Source organism: Prunus avium, chromosome 8, assembly GCF_965620075.1.
Source record: "Prunus avium chromosome 8, drPruAviu1.hap1.1, whole genome shotgun sequence".
In the NCBI taxonomy this organism is placed as follows: domain Eukaryota; kingdom Viridiplantae; phylum Streptophyta; class Magnoliopsida; order Rosales; family Rosaceae; genus Prunus; species Prunus avium.
The window spans coordinates 39899068-39918322 of record NC_142291.1 but is presented as its reverse complement, the minus strand read 5'-3'; the positions used below and the strand labels follow the sequence as shown (position 1 = coordinate 39918322).

At 39.5% G+C, this 19255-nt stretch overlaps 4 protein-coding genes across 4 annotated transcripts; 2 read left to right on the top strand and 2 right to left on the bottom strand.

The window, feature by feature from the left end:
- Nucleotides 1-631: 631 nt before the first annotated feature.
- Nucleotides 632-3960, bottom strand: LOC110749337 (pectinesterase-like). Its single transcript, XM_021949424.2, has 3 exons — nt 2989-3960; nt 2733-2893; nt 632-1435 (listed from the first exon to the last, which is right to left on the bottom strand). The coding sequence occupies exons 1-3, from the start codon at nt 3951-3953 to the stop codon at nt 738-740; spliced, it is 1824 nt and encodes a 607-aa protein (XP_021805116.2). The 5' UTR covers nt 3954-3960; the 3' UTR covers nt 632-737.
- Nucleotides 3961-5666: 1706 nt separating this feature from the next.
- Nucleotides 5667-7757, top strand: LOC110749411 (putative pectinesterase/pectinesterase inhibitor 41). Its single transcript, XM_021949521.2, has 2 exons — nt 5667-6781; nt 6926-7757. The coding sequence occupies exons 1-2, from the start codon at nt 5788-5790 to the stop codon at nt 7615-7617; spliced, it is 1686 nt and encodes a 561-aa protein (XP_021805213.2). The 5' UTR covers nt 5667-5787; the 3' UTR covers nt 7618-7757.
- A 4315-nt stretch (nt 7758-12072) lies between these two features.
- Nucleotides 12073-14279, top strand: LOC110749314 (putative pectinesterase/pectinesterase inhibitor 7). The gene is made up of 2 exons (XM_021949397.2): nt 12073-13210; nt 13344-14279. Exons 1-2 carry the CDS (start codon nt 12220-12222, stop codon nt 14033-14035), a joined length of 1683 nt encoding a protein of 560 aa, XP_021805089.1. The 5' UTR covers nt 12073-12219; the 3' UTR covers nt 14036-14279.
- Nucleotides 14280-14958: 679 nt separating this feature from the next.
- Nucleotides 14959-17201, bottom strand: LOC110749316 (Plant invertase/pectin methylesterase inhibitor superfamily protein). Its single transcript, XM_021949398.2, has 2 exons — nt 17003-17201; nt 14959-15590 (listed from the first exon to the last, which is right to left on the bottom strand). The coding sequence occupies exons 1-2, from the start codon at nt 17061-17063 to the stop codon at nt 15076-15078; spliced, it is 576 nt and encodes a 191-aa protein (XP_021805090.2). The 5' UTR covers nt 17064-17201; the 3' UTR covers nt 14959-15075.
- Between the last annotated feature and the right edge of the window lie 2054 nt (nt 17202-19255).

The window sequence follows — 19255 nt, the reverse complement described above, 5'->3', positions numbered from 1 at the left end:
CTTTCCTATGAAGAGGAAAACAAAACCTAAGGGGGAGGAGGGCTTCACTTTCCCTCATACTTTTCCCATGTGCAAGGCAACGATTTCTCTTGCCTAGACTTACCACTTACCAAATATGGGAAAATAATTGATTTCCCATACCCAAGTCTCTTTTCCCATGAACCAAACATGGCTTAATTTCTAATCCTTAAAATAAATGTCATGCCTTTCAACTATCTTCTACCTCTGCTCTGCATTCATCACATTTTGGATAATGAACGTACTTTGTTATTGAAGGAGAAAAGGAAAAGAGACTCCTCTGGTGGGGTCCCACCGTCCCAAGCTCATGGCATGACAATTGACACGGTACCTTTATTTTCTTCTCGAAATCTTGTCATGGCAGGTCAATTATTTTTTCAGCTGAGCTTTCATTATTTCCAGTTGACATCCCGCCATTTACGGTTTTGTTGCAGAAATTGGCATCATTCTTTATGGAGACGGACTAATGCATGCCAATAATGCTACTTTTAAGACATAAACTCTTATTCGATAGTGTAAATTAGTTTAATATATGAGGAGAGCGACTCGAACTTTGGTGCAAGGAAATGAATTTTACGCTAACCATTTGATATATATGAGGAGACAATTAAGAGGCACACATATAATATATAATATATAATATAACGCAACATAATAATATTATGTTACATTAATTAATTTAAAGATGGGCCTGCCAGCAGCGTGCGTAATATTTCTGCTCAAGCAGTCAAACCAGTATAGTAAGGAATATTGGTAGCATTGAGCCACTCATTTCCTTGTATAAACGCCCCAACCGTGAACTGACTCGCCTCAGCTGAGCTGTTGATGACCCGGTAACCCGGCCACGTCACCCTCGCACTTGTATTCGAACCGGGTCCTCGGTTCAAATACTCCCCATAATACAACGTACTCAATGCAAACGTGCCATTCCACTCCAGCCAACCAGCGGGCTCCACCAAATCATCAATGTATGATAACATGTAAACCGTCCTAGAATACTCTTTCCACGGACGGCCGAGATACGTTTTGAACTTTGACTTGACCGGGACCAGATCAGAAGCGGCTGCGACTTTGGAGTTCAAGATGGAAATGCCAGTGTTCTGGTTGGGGTCCTCACGGCCTTGGGCCGTGAACATGTTCTTCTGGTTGTCGTTTGGTTTGCGCGCGTAGAGGTTGCAGTTCTGGAGGACGACGGCGGCGTTGCCGAAGATGAAATCGACGGTGCCGTAGATGTCGCATTCGCGGTAGAATTGGCGGAGGGAATGAACGTAGAGGGTGTCTTGGTAGCCCACGAAGCTGCACTTGTAGAATGCAGAGAAATCAGAGCCGCTCCTTAAGGCTACCGCTTGGTGTTTGCTTGGGCCTGCTGAGTTTTCAAACGTAATGCCTTGGGCTATGAACCCGTCTCCCACAATAGCTGAAACCACAAAAATACCAAACCCATTAGAGTTTCATTGGTCAAGGCTTCAAGCCCAGTCTGATTTTTTACATACCCAGCTCAGTAGATCTTTAAGTAAGCCAACCCTGTCAGACTTTTTTTTATAAATTTTAAATAAATAAAAAAGAAAGAAGAAAAGGAAATGGGACCAACATATGAAGTTTTTCATGTGAAGCTCCAATTATATTTAGAATCTGAGGCGTAGTTTTTCTTAGTTGTAATAAGATGATTGATTTCAGAAAGTAGAAAAAGGATGAATATCTTTTGTCCGACAAATTTATGTTTGTACGCGTTTCTTTCTTTCTATCATCCACAAGACACGGGCATGTACGACAGTGGCCAGATGGGGTCCTCCCCCTGACCCACCGATGCTTAACAAAATCTGATGATCATCATCATAGATTCATAGGCCGGCCGTGAGAGAGAGGGAAACGCTTCATGGATAAAATACTTTAGGGACCCATCGACTTTCTGTCCCTTTCCTGTGGGGAGCATGAGCAATGAGCATCCCTTTGACAAAGTCAGTTAGCTTAGCTAACATGGAGCTCCAAATTCGGATAATAAACTACTCGTAGCTTAAAATTTCAATCTCAATGATTTGCCTCCCCCTAGGCTAAGCTCTATGACTATAATCAATAAACTTTTTCAGTACATGTTTGTTTATTCCCCAGTAATTTAAAGTACTAAGAATCGCTCCCTAATCCCCAGTTGACTAATTCTTGTTTATTCAATTTACAGACTTTTTTTGGCTCTATGTAGTTGCGTGACATGTATGGTCCTACAAGTAAGAACACGAGTCCTACAGCTTAAGGCACCTGCTATTCTATTCAACATGCCAACATCACATGCACTCTCACTCACGAGAACTTTTTCAAAATTGAAAAATGTTGCACCCCAAAACAATTCAAAAAAGAAATCAACTTTTTTTAGTAAATTTGAGTGGTTTTGAGTTTTGACCCGTTAAGCTTCAAATCTTGGCCATATCTTTTCCATTAATTAATCACCACTGCTCACTAGTGCGAAGAATTTGCATGTCACGAGGATACTATTCTTTTGTTATTTCTGTTAAATCACATTTCGTCATGTGAAAAAATTAACGTAGCGGAACGTGATTGGTTAGAATATCAAAATAATGTTATCCCCGTGATATATAAGTTTTTCTCCACCAAGTTAACAATTCAAAATGATGAGGTGTAATGGGGAAAAAGAAAAACATAAGCAATAATGAATTCCCTAATTAAATTGAAGTTGTTGAGATGAGAAAAGCAAAACTCACCGACTGTGGCTGATCGGAAAGTAGTCCAGCCATCCACCACATTCCTACTGGCTTTCACAACCGTCTTTCCGATCCCATCACCCAAGAACATCAAGTTCGTCTTCTTCCTCACAACCTCCACATTCTCAAAATATGCCCCGCTTTTTATGTATATCACAAACCTATATTTATATATATGAATGAATATCCAACATTTCTTAAAAAACATTACTATATAATTAACTGTTATAAATTGAATTATTATTTAGAAAATTACCTGGTTGCACTTGAATTTGGAGCCACAGCCACAGCCTCGCTGATGGTAGTGAAGTTTCCAGTGCCGTCCTTGGCCACCACCAAATCGTATTTTGTCCCATTCACCCCGGACTGCAAGAGCTTTCGATCTTTCGATGAAAACCAAGCAGGAAACCCATTTTTCATGGGTCCAAACTCAGGGAACATCTCCGACGACGTCGACAACTTAGAGTTCTCGTACTTAAGAGCTCCAGGAATCTTCTTGAGCATGACCAGGGCATTGCTCACGTGCTGAGAGATGGTCTGCAATCTGCTTTCAATTTCGTGCCTCACAATTCCAGTGTCGTTAAACCCATCAAGACACGTGTACTGGTTGGTCATTGCCCCGCTGAGCAAGGTCTTTAAGTCGTAGTAGCGGTTGGAGCTGAGCTTCTTGATGGAGAGGTCAGAGATGACTTCTTGGAGCTCGGCAATGGTGTCGTCGAAGAGCTCGAGGCAGTCGTCGAGAGCTATTTGCTGATGGGCGTCGAGCTTCTTGAACTGTTTTTTGATAATGCCGGTGCAGTTGGAGGAGGAGGCTTGGACCTCCGAGACGGTGTGGGAGACGGTGTAGGATATGATCTGTGGGACTGATTTGGTGGTGAGATCTGGGAAGGTGGAGAGGGTGGAGACGCAGAGGTCTTTGTAGAGTGTGTCTTGGCATGCCGAGTGGTCTGCTAATTGAATGTGGTTGTGGACATGTGTTTTGGGGATGTTTGAGTTTGAATTTTTCAAATGGGTATTTGAAAAGAGAAGGATTAGGAGGAGAGCTGAAGTAGGGAGCAAAGAGAGCAAGAGTTTTGTTCTCCTTCTTAGATTATACATGGTTGTTGTGGTGTGTAAACCCGTAGGAAAACTTACGTTTGTGTGAGACAAAGACAGAGAGAGGTGGGGAGGAGGGCATATATCATAATCATGAATCATATATAGGTGAATGAATGGGGGCATGTGGCTGATGACAGTTATAAGGCATTATCATTCACCAAACAAATTTGTGGAGTTTAATTTAGATAATGCTCTCATTACGATAGCTTAAAAGTTGTTATCAGTGTATTATTAGGAGTGAGTGAGTGAGTCTGTAGATAGAGATGACATTGGTGATGATGAGCATCAAAAGAAATAAAAGGACTAGTGTTGAAATATAATGGTCATATTCCTTCATGATTTGTTTTGGAGGACGATATGTGCAGTGCAAGTTTCGTCCTTGACGCGAAGATACGGACCACAATCTTGTCTTTGCTTCTTCTATATTAAGCTGATGCTCTCTGTTTCTTCTACTCTGTTTTTGAGTCGTCAATTTACTACCTCACATATGTCACATGGCTAAAGATGTTCCTATCAAGGCTGTGAAGATTGTTTTCTAGGCGATTATATTTTTCTGTGTCCTTCTGTCCGCTTCTGATACGAGAAATACATCCTTATTCCCGTTTCATTGCCCTTTTTTCTTTATCTATAGGGCAGAGTAGAGGAATGAAACAAAGATATCCTCTTAATATGTATGTAAAGAGCTGCTTAGCTTAGCTTAGCTTAGGTAGCTGGCTTGCTACATTTTATTTGGTGATGAAGAAAAGAAGAAGCTAATGGGATTGCGAAGCATGAAGTTAACTATTTCAGTCGGCCGGGTCGTCTATCATTGACCGGCGTCTAAAGCCCCGCTACCAATCAATAACTTGAATATTGGTATTTTGCTGGCCTAACTTGTTACATTATATATTTAACTTTGAATTCAAACAGCTCCATAGTTGACGTTAATAGTGGATAGTTTTTCTTCAAGCAACTCTACAAGCACTTCCTCCGACCTCCTCTCTGTTACAAACTATTTTTTTCGTCTCTTCTTTGCATTGACTGAAAGCTATTGGAACTTGTTTTAAATTAAATTACCACTGTAATTTCACTTCTCATTAAAGTAAACTAACTCTAGTGTAATGCCCTCATACCAAATAAAACAACTTAGAATTTCAAACATTCGGTTGCCAATAAATTCAACTTTCTGCTTAATTTGACTTCCAAGGAATATTAATTAGTGCACGTATTACACTTTTGACAAAAAAGAAAGATGAGGACTCAAAAATAAAGACATCCTCTCATATATATGGTAATGATAATGGTACGTAGCACATATTCTTTTAATCAATGCGAGTTGAATCATTCGAATTTTAAAACTTCCTTCAATATTGGAGTGATTACAGGACTATAAGGTAGTACGGCCACATGATACATCTTATATACGTGTTATAATATAAGTGAATATTTATTGATACTATTCCCTAAAAGAAGGGAAAATAAACTATGTCGTTCACCCATATTAGAACACATGTACAAAATGTACCACATGACCATACTATTGTAATATTCTATAATTTCTCATTGAGAAGAGAGTTGCCACTAGACTAATTGCGAGTTGGTAATGATACCATCTTTGTTGTAGCACGCCCTTCACGGCTGGTGGCAAGATTGCTAATTAATTTGGTTTCAAGTATACGAATCATAATAAGGTAGCTGCTTCAACAAGATGGTTACTAATTATTATACTTGAACAAGAAGTACTATAAACATAAATTTTAATCAAGAGCGTATATATGACTGATAAAAATGTTGAATTAAAAATAGGTTCACGGTGGGATTTGCCTAATGTTAGGAAACATAGGAGGAAACTCTTTTTCAAGATTTTTGACCGCGTTTGGCTTCCAGCAATTGGACATGAAACTAATTCCATTGAAGCTTAGCCTATATAAATACAGCACCACATTGCCTAATTAATCCGTGCAACTCTTCTGTCTATATGCAAATACAAGCCTTTTCAAGCTTACGAAAGCAAAGCTTAACCTATATCTCAAATATCACCCCATTCAAGCCAATGGAGAATTTGCAAGCATTCTCTGTGTTCAAAGTTTCCATTTTCGTTCTTGTTTTTTCAATATGTTTTGCCTCTCCATCTTTAGCTGCAGATGCACCTCCGGTCTCCAAGGAAGCCATTTGCAAATTCACCCCAGACCCTTCATTTTGCAACTATGTCCTCCCTAACCAGACCTCAAATGTGTATGAATTTTGGCGCTATGCTGCCCAAAAGTCCTTATCACAGTCTCGTAAATTCCTAAACTTGGTGGACAAGTATCTCAAACTCCACTCTACCCTCTCCAAAACCGCAGTCCTTGCACTCCAGGATTGCCAGTTCCTTGCAGGTCTTAACATAGATTTTCTAGCAAGCTCCCTGGAAACCCTCAACACCACCAAATATCAAACACTTTCTAGCTTGAAAACCGACGACGTCCAAACCTTGCTCAGTGCTATCTTAACCAACCAGCAAACCTGTTTGGATGGTATACAAGCCACTGCTTCCTCTTGGAGTGTAAAACGCGGTCTTTCGGTTCCACTCTCAAACGACACAAGCCTGTACAGTGTGTCTCTTGCTCTGTTCACCAAGGCCTGGGTGCCTAAGACTAATAAGAAGGGGAGAAAACTGCTTGATGAAACTGATCAGCAGATCATCGATACTAATGACGTTTTGGTGAGGGACAAGGTGACTGTGAGTCAGGATGGAAGTGGAAACTTCACCACCATAAACGACGCGGTTGAGGCTGCTCCTGACAACTCAGCTCCTTCTAAAGGTTACTTCTTGATTTACATCAAGGCAGGAGTTTATGAAGAGTATGTGACCATTGACAAGAAAAAGAAGTACCTCATGATGATTGGAGATGGCATCAATCAGACTGTCGTCACAGGCAACCGAAGTGTTAAAGGTGGCAACTGGACAACTTTCAGATCAGCAACATTTGGTAAGAAGAAGTAATGCGAAATTGATTAGTTAAACATGGTTCAAAAATAAAGCTTACATTACAGGGCACCGTATATATACCGATTTTATTTCATCAAACGTTTGATATAATTATGACTTGTACGTGAATTAATTAATGTTGCAGCTGTAGTTGGACAAGGGTTTGTGGCTGTGAACATGACCTTTCGCAACACTGCCGGGGCAGAGAATGGCCAAGCCGTCGCAGTTCGAAACGGGGCTGATCTCTCCACATTCTACAGGTGCAGCTTTGAAGGGTACCAAGACACCTTATACACACATAATCAGAGGCAATTCTACAGAGAATGTGACATCTACGGGACTGTGGACTTCATATTTGGAAATGCTGCAGTTGTTTTCCAAAACTGTAACATGTATCCCAGGCTGCCAATGAGAAAGCAATTCAATGCAATCACAGCTCAAGGCCGAACCGACCCGAATCAAAACACGGGGATTTCGATTCATAACTGTACCATAAGAGCTGCCGATGATTTGGCTTCGAGCGACGGCAGCACCAAGACCTATCTGGGAAGGCCATGGAAGGCGTATTCTAGGACAGTTTACATGCAATCCTTCGTGGATAGTTTGATAGATGAGGAAGGTTGGCATGAATGGGATGGAAATTTCGCTCTGAAAACATTGGATTATGAGGAGTATGACAACACTGGACCTGGATCACAGACTACAGGCAGAGTTTCATGGGATGGTTACCATGTGATCAAGGCTAGCGATGCCTCAAATTTTACAGTGTCCAATTTCTTGCTGGGGGATGACTGGCTGCCTCAAACAGGAGTGCCATTTTCTGGCGGCTTATACTAATTAATTATGGTATTACAAAAATATTCTAATTGGATATGTACTTTATTGTGATATTTAAGGTTTTTTATTTATTTTTTATAATTTGTTTCAAAGATTTAACATGTATTCAAGCCAAGGTATGGCTTAACCCTAAAATTGAAGAACACGAATTACTTTTACTTTCATTACTCTTTTTAGTTTTAGTTACACCAATTGAACATGATCTTTTGTAGATGTGGGTTAGATCATATGGATAGACAATGTGTTCACCTCTTTGCATTCGAGTTCGATTATACTCCTTCGTAGTTTTTACTATTTTATGGATATAAGCAATATTGGTGAATGGGTGAAATCGAACCTAAGACCTTAGATGCATGAGTAAATGCTCCTAACTACTTGAATTGCAAGCCCCTAACCCTCTCTTTTGTAGATCTCAAAAAATTCGGTGTTCTGGTTCTGGACGTCGCGAGAGAGAGATGGTGCTTCATAAACGTGAGAGAGAGTTGAGAGAGAGAGAGAGAGAGAGAGAGAGAGAGAGGGTTTTCTCAAAGGTTCGTGGGTACAGTGTTAGAGAGAGAGCGAGGGTTTTCCCAAAATCTCTGCGCCCAAACGTATTGATAATTTGATAGCTTGTCCAACAACAAATTATGGCATGCGTCACTTAGGAAAAATATGCAGAATTATATATGTCACAAGTTGTGCGTGTATCGTTAATCCAAAAATTTGGAGTCCATGCATTTTAGGCTTGTTTTTTTGGTAACGAATTCAAAGTCCATATCAAACGATTATATAAGTTTATTCCCAAAAAAAACACTAGGCATGTGACAAGCCTGACAAATTAACACCACGCTAAGTTGCTAGTACAAATTAAGTGGCTTTATTTTCAACATGCATATACGTGCGTGCTTGTTTATTAATTTCGAAATTAATATTATTCTATACTATCTCTCCAAATCCATAAGCCAAACACATGTAATGTAACGGTAATATAATCACTCATCCTTGCAATCTGAACTCCATCACAAGAAATATATAAGATTATTATGTATTAATTGTTCTTAATAGGTTTGGTTTTTTGCTCAGAGTACGTAGAATTTTATTCATTAATTAATTAAATCCTTATCAATTAACTAATTCCTTATACCGCTTGTTCTATCAGAAAAAGAAAGCAAAAAAAACCACTTTACAGAGAGAGAGTAACAAATTTTGATCTCTTAGTTTAGTTCTCTGATCATATATATAAGAGTAATTCTTTAAAATGTCAGTGTTTTGATTTGAGTGTTCCAATCAAAAATCGTTAATTTCCCGAGTGTCGCCGAGGGGCTATACTATTTCTTTTTAAAAATTTAAAAAAGAGCCTGGAAGCGTACAGCCGGGCGGCTATATTATTTGGAAAACAAATTTAAAAAATTGGTATAGCCGGGCGGCTATACTATTTGGAAAACAAATTAAAAAAACTGGGTATAGCCGTGCGGCTATACTATTTCTTTAAATAATTTTCAAAAAACAAAGTATCGCCGCCGGCTATACTATTTCGTTTTAAAAAAATTTGGAAACCCCGATTATAGCCGCACGGCTATACTTTTTTTTTTTCGCGTTTCAAAAATGGTATAGCCGCGCGGTTATACGTTTTTTTGAAAAAAAAACCGTAGTACATTAGTGCGGCTATACTATTTAAATACATTATATGTAATGGTATAGCCGCGCGGCTATACTATTTAATAAATTTTAAAAAGAGAATAAATGACCCTCCTAGTTGCATTAGTTTATACTTTATAGATACTAGCCTCCCCGCAGGCGCTTCCGCGCTTGCAAGAGGCTTTTTTTTAAAAAGTTTAAATTTATTTTAGAATTAAAAAAGATAATTGGTAGTTGTGTTCCATAAAAATAGGATCCATTATCTGAATTTTCTTTTAATTTTAATTCTTTTAATATGAAAAAGTGTGAATGTACCATATTATTCTCATTTAATTATAATTTCAATTCTTAATGTTTGCATTAACCAAGGGCATTTTCTGGTATTTTGAATGTTTCACCATTCTCTGTCTTTTGCTTTATAAATATAGATATATTAATTTGGTATAGAGGTACGTATTTGATTCCGCTATACTATTTCTTTTTAAAAAATTAGAAATACCAGAGTATAGCCGACTAAAGCCGCGCGGCTATACTATTTTTAAAAAACCGAGTATAGCCACGCGGCTATACTAGTTCAGCTGTCGGCATTAATTTTCTGGCATGAGCAAATTCCTAATCTAACAACTCGTGGAGAAATTTATGAGTTAGATAGAGCTTGCAAAAACGTGCACGCTGCCCATATATAATAAATGTAGCCAACATTTTAAGGGCTCGAATTCAAAGCCGCAATACCAAATGATAATACGTGGATGTGTTGGCCTAGTTTGAATGTATACGTTTCAATTCAAACTTCAAGTCATGCTTGCTGGGCCCTGAGTTTGACTTTTAATTTTATTCTTAATTATGCCCGTTAATTTAATCTACTTCTAGTAAGTTAGTAACGACTATATATATCTCCTCAGCATTTTATAATGACTGTAGCTTCATTACAGTACAGTTTTTAAAAATGATCCGAGTATGAGTATGTATGGAAAATATTCTTGGTCTAAGATCTTAGCCTCTGGAAACCATGATTACTATTATGATGAGTTTAATTTTAATTAGCAAGCAAGTGGAATTAAACATTAAAAGTTAGGGTTTTAGATTGAGGAAGCAGGAAGCTTCATTCCATTTGCAGCATGCTTAGCTTAGCCAGTAGCTACCACATCCACATGACATGTTTCCGCATTGAAAGGGAAGGTTTTAACTGGGAATGTAAGTTTGACTCTTTTGACTTCATTACTCACTCATATATATCATATATATATACAAACCCAACTTTGCAACTTGTAAGGTAGGGCAAAACTATGCTCTGTCTGCGTCCACCCTCCCCTTTATATATATATATATATATATATATATATATATATATGTCAGTCTACGAGACCCAAACAGGATCCACGCGGTTACAGAATGCATGCATATGTTTCCAGTCAAACTTAAATTATATGACTTGTTCGTTAGCTCAGCAAGTCATTGTAGTGAAGAGACGACCCAAAGACCCAAGGAAATTAAACATGAATAATGACCTCCGCGACTTTGTATGCTTGGGTTTGGATGCTTGTTTTTTTTTGTCCAAAGGATTGGATGCTTCTTTGAATGGTCCATTGAACAATGTAACATGTCCAAATTGTGTAAAAAACTTATTAGATCTTAATTCCCTTAATTACAATGCTACATGCTTAATATTAATTAGAAAATTAAATGTTTATTTATGTAGAACAGATGACTGAGGAGGTGATAGAAGAAGAGTTGGTACGTCGCACACGCAAAGACAATCAAATATTTACTAATCGTTTGATTGCCTTGTTGCGTTCCCCCGCTGCATCATTTACCCTTTGATTCATTGAGTGGTTTTGTTTTTGGCCAACAAGGATTTTAGGAAGTAAGTGAGAAACGTCTGTCCTTCCATGATTGTTTAAACCAAATCATACATTGCCTTTGATGCCCTTGAATACATGCATACTTCCTAACACACCGTCGTCATTTGTCAATATAACGTACCATAGAAAAATCTAGTCAAAATCCACCGTCACCAATGGAATTCCAATAAACTTTTCTTCTTTTCTCCTTGTATTGATTAGTCTATTATAATTCGTCAAGAATAAAATATCTACACTGCGACATGCATACTAATTAAACTTTTTTATTTCATAATTTAATTACGTTAATCCATATATTGCAATGTTAAGCGCGGCAGGATGATGATATCTTGTGGGTTTAGTTGACAATAATTTCCCCATCGAATTTAAAACTACACCCACTACCAGAAGAATATAGAATTGAAAATTCTTAAAGAGACAAAATCTGGAAGAAAGTTATTTTTACATATAAATCTGGAGAGATTGATTACCTTTCGATGTCACCAATCAGGCTGGCACCTACCCCACCGTTGACAAATGGCACCATTGTATCCAAGTGTTAAACCAATTGATTACCAAATCAGCCACTGTCAATTCAAACTCAAAGGAAGGGAATTAAGAAAAGGATTTGTTGCACTATCTTCTTAATTGCTTTTCTATTTCTTTAATTTTCCTCTAAACTCAGTAGCCCCTTTTCCCATTTCACAGCGTGATGATGAACGAGGAAAACTCATCATCTGAAATAAGAAGAAAAGAGTATGAAATATGTTTCATGAAGTTTTGCTCATCTTCATTAAGAAAGTAAGTTTCACCAAGAAATGTAAACAATAACACAGAGAACCCGGAAATCAAAATTTGCACAACAGCTTGTTTCATACTATTCTCCCAACCCAATAACATCAAGTCCAAGATCAAAACGCGCATTGTACAAAGTCTCCCAATTGAGTTGACCTCATAAATAAATACAAGTACCCACCAAATTTTGTTAATTTACTCCAACGACCATATTATTAAGTAATAAGCCAATAATATATTCAGCTCCCTCTCGTCTCGACCCCCTTTATATATTTGAACCCGACCCATAACGTAGCTATTCCATTCCACTAATAGCATACATTGATTTTCCAATTCCATTTCAAATCCAATGGCTTATTCTAAGCTCATCGTAGCTTCATTTTTCATCCTTGTTCCTTTATTTGCCTCTCTATCTTTGGCTGCAGATAACTCTTCAACCCCAGTCTCTGCAGGCACCATTTGCAAGTCCACCCCTGACCCTTCTTTTTGTAAATCTGTGCTTCCTCACAACCAAACTGCTGGAAATGTTTACTACTACGGCCGGTTCTCGGTCCGGAAATCGTTATCTCAGTCCCGTAAATTCTTAAACTTAGTCGACAAATATCTTAAACGCCGGTCCAGTTTGTCCTTGATCGCAGTCCGAGCTCTCGAAGACTGCAGGTTGCTTGCCGGGCTCAACATGGACTTTTTGCTAAACAGTTTTGAAATGGTCAATAAAACTAACAACACTCTCTCTAATCTCAAAGCAGACGACGTCCAAACTTCTCTTAGTGCCATTCTCACGAACCAGCAAACCTGTTTGGACGGCATTCAATCCACCGCTTCTGCTTGGAGTTTGAAAACTGGCCTCTCTGCACCCAACGACACCAAGTTCTACAGCGTCTCCCTTGCCCTTTTCACCAAGGGTTGGGTGCCCAAGAAGAAGATGAGCAAAACGTGGAAGCCCACCAGGAAGCAGAGTGGCTTCAAAAACGGACGCCTGCCGCTCAAAATGTCGAGCCGAACACGTGCCGTTTACGAGGGCATCACCAAGAGAAAGATGCTTCAAACGGAGACGGAGGATGATGGGGTTTTGGTGAGTGAAGTCGTGACGGTGAGCCAGAATGGAACCGGAAACTTCTCCACCATCAATGACGCCATTGCTGCAGCCCCAAACAACTCTGCCTCAACTGACGGCTACTTCTTGATCTATGTCACCGCCGGGGTTTATGAAGAGTACGTCTCCATTGCTAAAAATAAGAGGTATTTGATGATGGTCGGGGACGGCATCAACCAGACCATTCTCACCGGCAACCGAAGCGTCGTTGATGGGTGGACAACTTTCAACTCTGCAACATTTGGTAAGTCTTAAACTACAACAAATTAAAAGACTCCAAATTAATTAGGACCATTTGATTGTGTATATGCTTGAATCTTATACATATCAAACATGCTTATTAGTATCTTACTAGAATTTGTACATGAATATTGCAGCTGTAACTGCACCTGGATTTGTAGCAGTGAACATGACCTTCCGTAACACTGCGGGAGCAATCAAGCACCAAGCGGTTGCAGTTCGAAACGGGGCTGATCTGTCCACATTCTATAGCTGCAGCTTCGAAGCGTACCAAGACACCTTATACACACATTCTCTGAGGCAATTCTATAGAGAATGCGACATCTATGGCACAGTAGACTTCATATTTGGAAATGCTGCAGTTGTTTTCCAAAATTGCAACTTATATCCCAGGCTGCCAATGAGTGGCCAATTCAATGCCATCACAGCTCAGGGTCGAACCGATCCGAATCAAAACACGGGCACTTCGATTCACAATTGTACTATAAGGGCAGCTGACGATTTGGCTTCGAGCAACAGCAGTACCAAGACTTATCTGGGAAGGCCATGGAAGGAATATTCAAGGACAGTTTATATGCAATCTTACATTGATAGTGTGGTGGATCCTGCTGGTTGGCGGGCATGGGATGGAGAGTTTGCTCTCAGCACATTGTATTATGCAGAGTATAACAACACCGGCCCCGGATCAAACACTACAAGCAGAGTTACATGGCCAGGTTACCATGTGATTAATGCTACCGATGCTGCTAATTTCACTGTGACCAATTTCTTGCTGGGGGATGATTGGTTGCCTCAAACAGGGGTGCCCTACACTGGTGGCTTAATTTGAGAAACTTCAGCAGGCCATTTGTTCTTTCTCTTTGTCATTTTTTAAAAGTGAAGTAATAAGGATGTAATGCCCAATTAAGCATTCCCAATTTACAACTTGGTTCTGAACCAAGAATAGTAAAACCAGTTTAAATTGTAAATGGTTACTTCTTGTATTGTTTACTGATTGGCTTTATTTGCAACAACCACCAATCAAATGTTAGAAGAAGCTTTCCTGATGAAATTTACAATTTTGGTTTGAAGCATGGATAGACATCCAACTGGTTGGTCGTCATTTTGGCTTGTCAGTCATTCTATGAATTCTGTCCCAGCTACCTCTGCAGACGAGCATGACTAGTTGGGCGCTCTGGTCAATAAGCCCAGGAGGACATCAAGCACTGTCAAACTCAAACAGTCTCCATACTTAAATGAGGGCATTTAATGCCAAGCCACGCGTAATTGAATACAATACTCAGTTTTGTGTCGGACAACAGATTACAAATTGAGATGCCTCAGTTTTTTGAAATTTTTGTGATTGGATTATCCTGACGTGCCATATCAAAATTCCTTTCTTTCCACATAATGCAGAGTATTCAAGATTGATCTCAGTTTATTTCTGTACGTCTCCTCCTGCCACAAAAATCTAAGATTACGGGCTGTCAACATATTTTCATATGTTTATAGTCACGTCATTACATCTTGTTTGAAACTGCATTCTGTCACAAAACCGATTCGTCCTAAAACTCTGTTTTGTTTATTTTTCCCAACGTCCTAAAACTCTCTTCCGTTATTTATCTTGGCTTAGACGCATCTGAAACACTGGAATGAATAGGATCAATCAAAAGCTCATCACATCAGCTTGGTGACGAAACCACAAACTTTTGTGGTGACATTAATAATCACCTTCTGAGTTTGGCGAGAAATGAGATCACAACACGTTAAGCATTTCACCAATAAAACCAACAATTGTTATTGAAAATTTTATAATATTAATTTGCATAAATGATTTTTAATCAATTAGCTAGCTACTAATTAAAGTGGATCCATTCCATATGTACATAATCACTCCTTGCCGTGGGGTGGCAAGGCCTTGACGACGGCCAAAACGTTATTGCACAACTGGCGAAACGCCTCGTTCTTCTGTAAAACGACGCTTTTCTCTCCGGAGAACGAGTTATCGCAGTAGTCAGCGTCAGAAATGGCAACGTTGACCCAGACTTCGACGTCCTTGAAGTTCTTGGTGGACATGGCGGCTACGCAGTCGTCGAGCTGCTCGTTGGCGTCGGAGTAATGCTCAATGCAGTCGGCGACGCCCTGCTGGACCACCGGCGATAAGGAGGTGGCGTTGTTTATGAGCAGTGATCTCAAGTGCGCGTCGACTTCAGAGGCATATGCGCCGGCAAGCCTGATGGCGATGTAGGCGAGGCCGGTAAGGTCAGCTCCTTTGCTGTTGGGGTCGTTCTTGAGGGTGTTGATGCAGAGGTCCTTTTGAGGCGCATGCTGGCATGCTTGTTGAATGAGGTTCACATTCACCACGCCTGCTTTGCTGCCGCCGTTTGTGCTTTGACTTTCATGGCCTGCAACGAGGACAAATTGTAGCACAGACAATGTTGAGAGGAAGACAAATGCTGCTGCTGCAATGGGATTCATTGTTCTTGTTCTTTTTTAATTGAAGGAGATTAATTAAGGGTTTTAATTAATTAATTATACGGGGAGAGGAGAATGAGTATATAAATACGAGGAGGGATACACAAGAACCTCTCAATGTTGCGGTTTATTAGGACAGAGAGCCGAGCCTCCTAATCTCTAAACGCGTCTTGGACGTTCATTTTAACCCACTTATAATTAACTGTATTTTGTTCCTCCAATTTTAACACTCAATCTATGGTTATGCAGCAGCTTGTGCTCAATATGACCGCTCTCTCTCTCTCATGTTTACGGGCCGCTCAAGTTTGATGGGCATAGCTCAAGTCGGTATGCTTTCCACTATTCTCACAAATCAAGCCCACTAATAGTGTATATATGTACTTTGGTTTTGATGTAAACAATACAATACAAGTGCCAATTACTAAGACGCGTTCAGACCAAAAAAAACAAAAACAAAAACAAAAACAAAAACCAAAAAATGACGCGTCAACAGGACCAAAACAAAAGCATATATGCCAAGGAAAGCATTTGTCCTTTCTCTTTCCTATTCTACATTTACCCTACGATTCCCTCTAATAAGAAGACATGTACAATCACTTACTGATATTTTGAACGAATAAAAATCTGAGACTATTATGCATACCTTTCTCTCTGCATATCTAAGTTCCTAATGACAGTTTGGTTAGTGGCATTTTTTGGTTCTTCTACCTGTAAAACATGTTAGCCCGAGAAATTTATTATCTATTAAATACAACAAAGATAAATAGTACTCACATACTTGATAAAATAATAAAAAAAGAATTTAGTATACAAATACTTACATTTCTATCCATTTCCTTTTTATTATTTTTTTATTTTATGTTAACTTTTCTTAATTATAGTTATCAAAACCTTAATATAGAATAAGGGTAGAATAGAAAAGAGAAAGAACATAAAAGAAAAATATTGATTAAAAAGTATTAAAAAGTAAAAGAGAGTGTAAGTGGAGAAAATGTGAGCGGAAAAATCAGCTCCCATTCTAAAAGCACAACATAAACAAAAAGCATAATAGAAGCAACTTTTTTTAAAAGCACAATGCCAAACTATCCCTAACACTAGCACATTACACACACTAGCTACCAAAAATCCAAATTGATAAGGTATTCTGTTTCTGTCTCTATATGCTCCAAATCCTCTTCAATGACGGAATCTGACTGCCCGATGAGGATTTGAAGCCATTGTAATTAATAATTTTGGGTGAACCTAAACCCCTCCTCAACCTCTCATCAATACTATCCCTAATTGTTTTATTACGACTAAGATAATACGACACCTCCTCCTCCCGGGATACAGACATACTCACCACTTCCATTATTGGCTTTCTCCCATATTCCTCCGCCGAACCACTCGTCGACGGCGAACATCTCGAGCAACCCACTTTAGCTTCAGCCGTCTCATGCTCCGAACAGCCCGGTTCATTCACTGTTATTGCCGTTTCAGGCGAAATTTCCAGCCTAGGAAGCGGAATATCGGGTTGAACCGGAGCCCTGCAGAGTGGACAATTGGACTGAGACTGGAACCAAGTGTCTATGCACTCTAAATGGAAGGTGTGGTTACACTTGGGCAATACACGGCCTTGCTCTTGGTCTTCGAACTCAGATAAACACACGGCGCACTCTAGCGGTGCTGGGTTGATGCGGGTGGTGGCGGAGTAAGTAAAAGTAGGGAGGGTCATGAGAAGAGAGGGATCCAAGGCCTTGGGATTCGTGGGAGAGAGGGTAGTTTCGAGGAGTGTGGTGAAAGAAATAACAGGGTGGGGGAAGAGATGGCGTGGTGTGCGGCGAGTTCGGCGTGGGTGGTGGCGGTGGAAGAAGCAGCGGACGTAGCTGTGGAAGCAAGCGATGGTGAAGATGACGATGAAGAGAAGGATGACTGAGCAGAGCATAATCTTACCGCTGACAGCATAGTTGGTGGATTTGTGGTTATGGTGATTGTATTTGTTGGTGATGTCCATAAGAAATTATGATGGAGTCAGGAGAAGGGTTTTGGTGTTTGTTTTCTGTTTTGGGTGTCGAGTTGGAGTTGGAGAGGTGGGTTTTATTGGTATTGTAACGGAAGATTATGGTGGAAGGGGAAGGAAGGTTCCTATCCTATGACTTGTTGGGTTTGTCTTGTGTGTGGTGGTGCCTTGTTTTTATGAGGCGAGGCAATTGGTTTGGGGTACGTGTATTATGTACTCTCTGAGCTGTTCATTCTGTATATGGATAGGTATTACGTAAAGTGATGATTAAGAAATAAGTAGCAAACAGGAAACTAGAATGAGCTCTGCAAACATAGAATTTGATGAACCTCTCTATATCTGCTTTGTCGGTGTTGGTGGAGAATGATGAAATCTAACTCATCATCCATCACATGCACATAGTACTATTACTAGTACACATGATAAAACCCAATTCAATTCAGAATCACAGGATTTTTAGTGGAGTTGTTACATGAACAAACTTACTTCTCATCGCCAATGGGTTCCCACCACAGTGGTGGTGGATTCCCCCTTCCCTCCATGGCACCCAGGATCGAACCCCAGTGGGGTTTCTTTCCTCCAATGTAACCAAAAAAACTTACTTCTCATCCCCACATTCAAGACAAGAGAAGAGAATAGGGATCTTAGGATAAGAGAATAGGCAATTTGGCATCCAGATCTAGAACTAGAATAGTGGACCGACCAGAGGTATATATATAATAGTTTGCCTTTCATTTCATCAGCTTGAATTGAAATCATTCATATTCTACCTAATCCACACCAACAACAACTATATATTTATTTATAAAATAAGATGACAAAACAAAAAAGAATCATGATGCCAAGGCAACAAACAAAATAAACCCACATCTTTCTTTCACACACTCCCCCACTCCCCCACTCAAATCAAATTTCCATGACATGATGATGCAATGCAACTTGTTTCTGACCTTAATTCACTCACTCACTAGTATCTATCTATCTATATATCTGCTTTTATTTTAAGCACTCTGTTTCAATTCAAAGTTCAAACTGTGGGTTTGATGCCCAAAGTTTAGCTCCCTCTCACTTTCTCGCCTACTGCTGGGCCTATCCATTTCTAATTGGGGCTATACACTTTCTGAAATAAGTGAAAATGGGCCCATGAACCTAATTTCTCCTTCCTGCACAAAAAGAAACACCATAAACAAACAAAGCATTCAATTCCAGTTAATGTGTGTGCGGTCACCCAATAATGATTCAGTAGAGTATTGCAACTCTCACCTAACCAGAATCCTGCTCTCAAAAAATCATCTTGAAATGTCGAATCGTGCATTCAATTCAACTCAATCAATGTGTTACAACTGCTTAGTGATGGCGATGCAGAGTCCTGCTTCCTTAGATATGGTACTCTCTTTAATAATGTTAATGATTATTGGTGTTTTTTTTTCCATTTTATATGGAGTGGACCGAATTAGAATAAGGTGAAAATGAACGCATATTCTGTTTTAGGTTCAACTAACTTAACTCATATATGCAAATGACATATTTCAATTGGAATTTAATGAAACAGACAAAGGCGCAAGAGTGGTAGGTATACAACACAACTGAACTCAC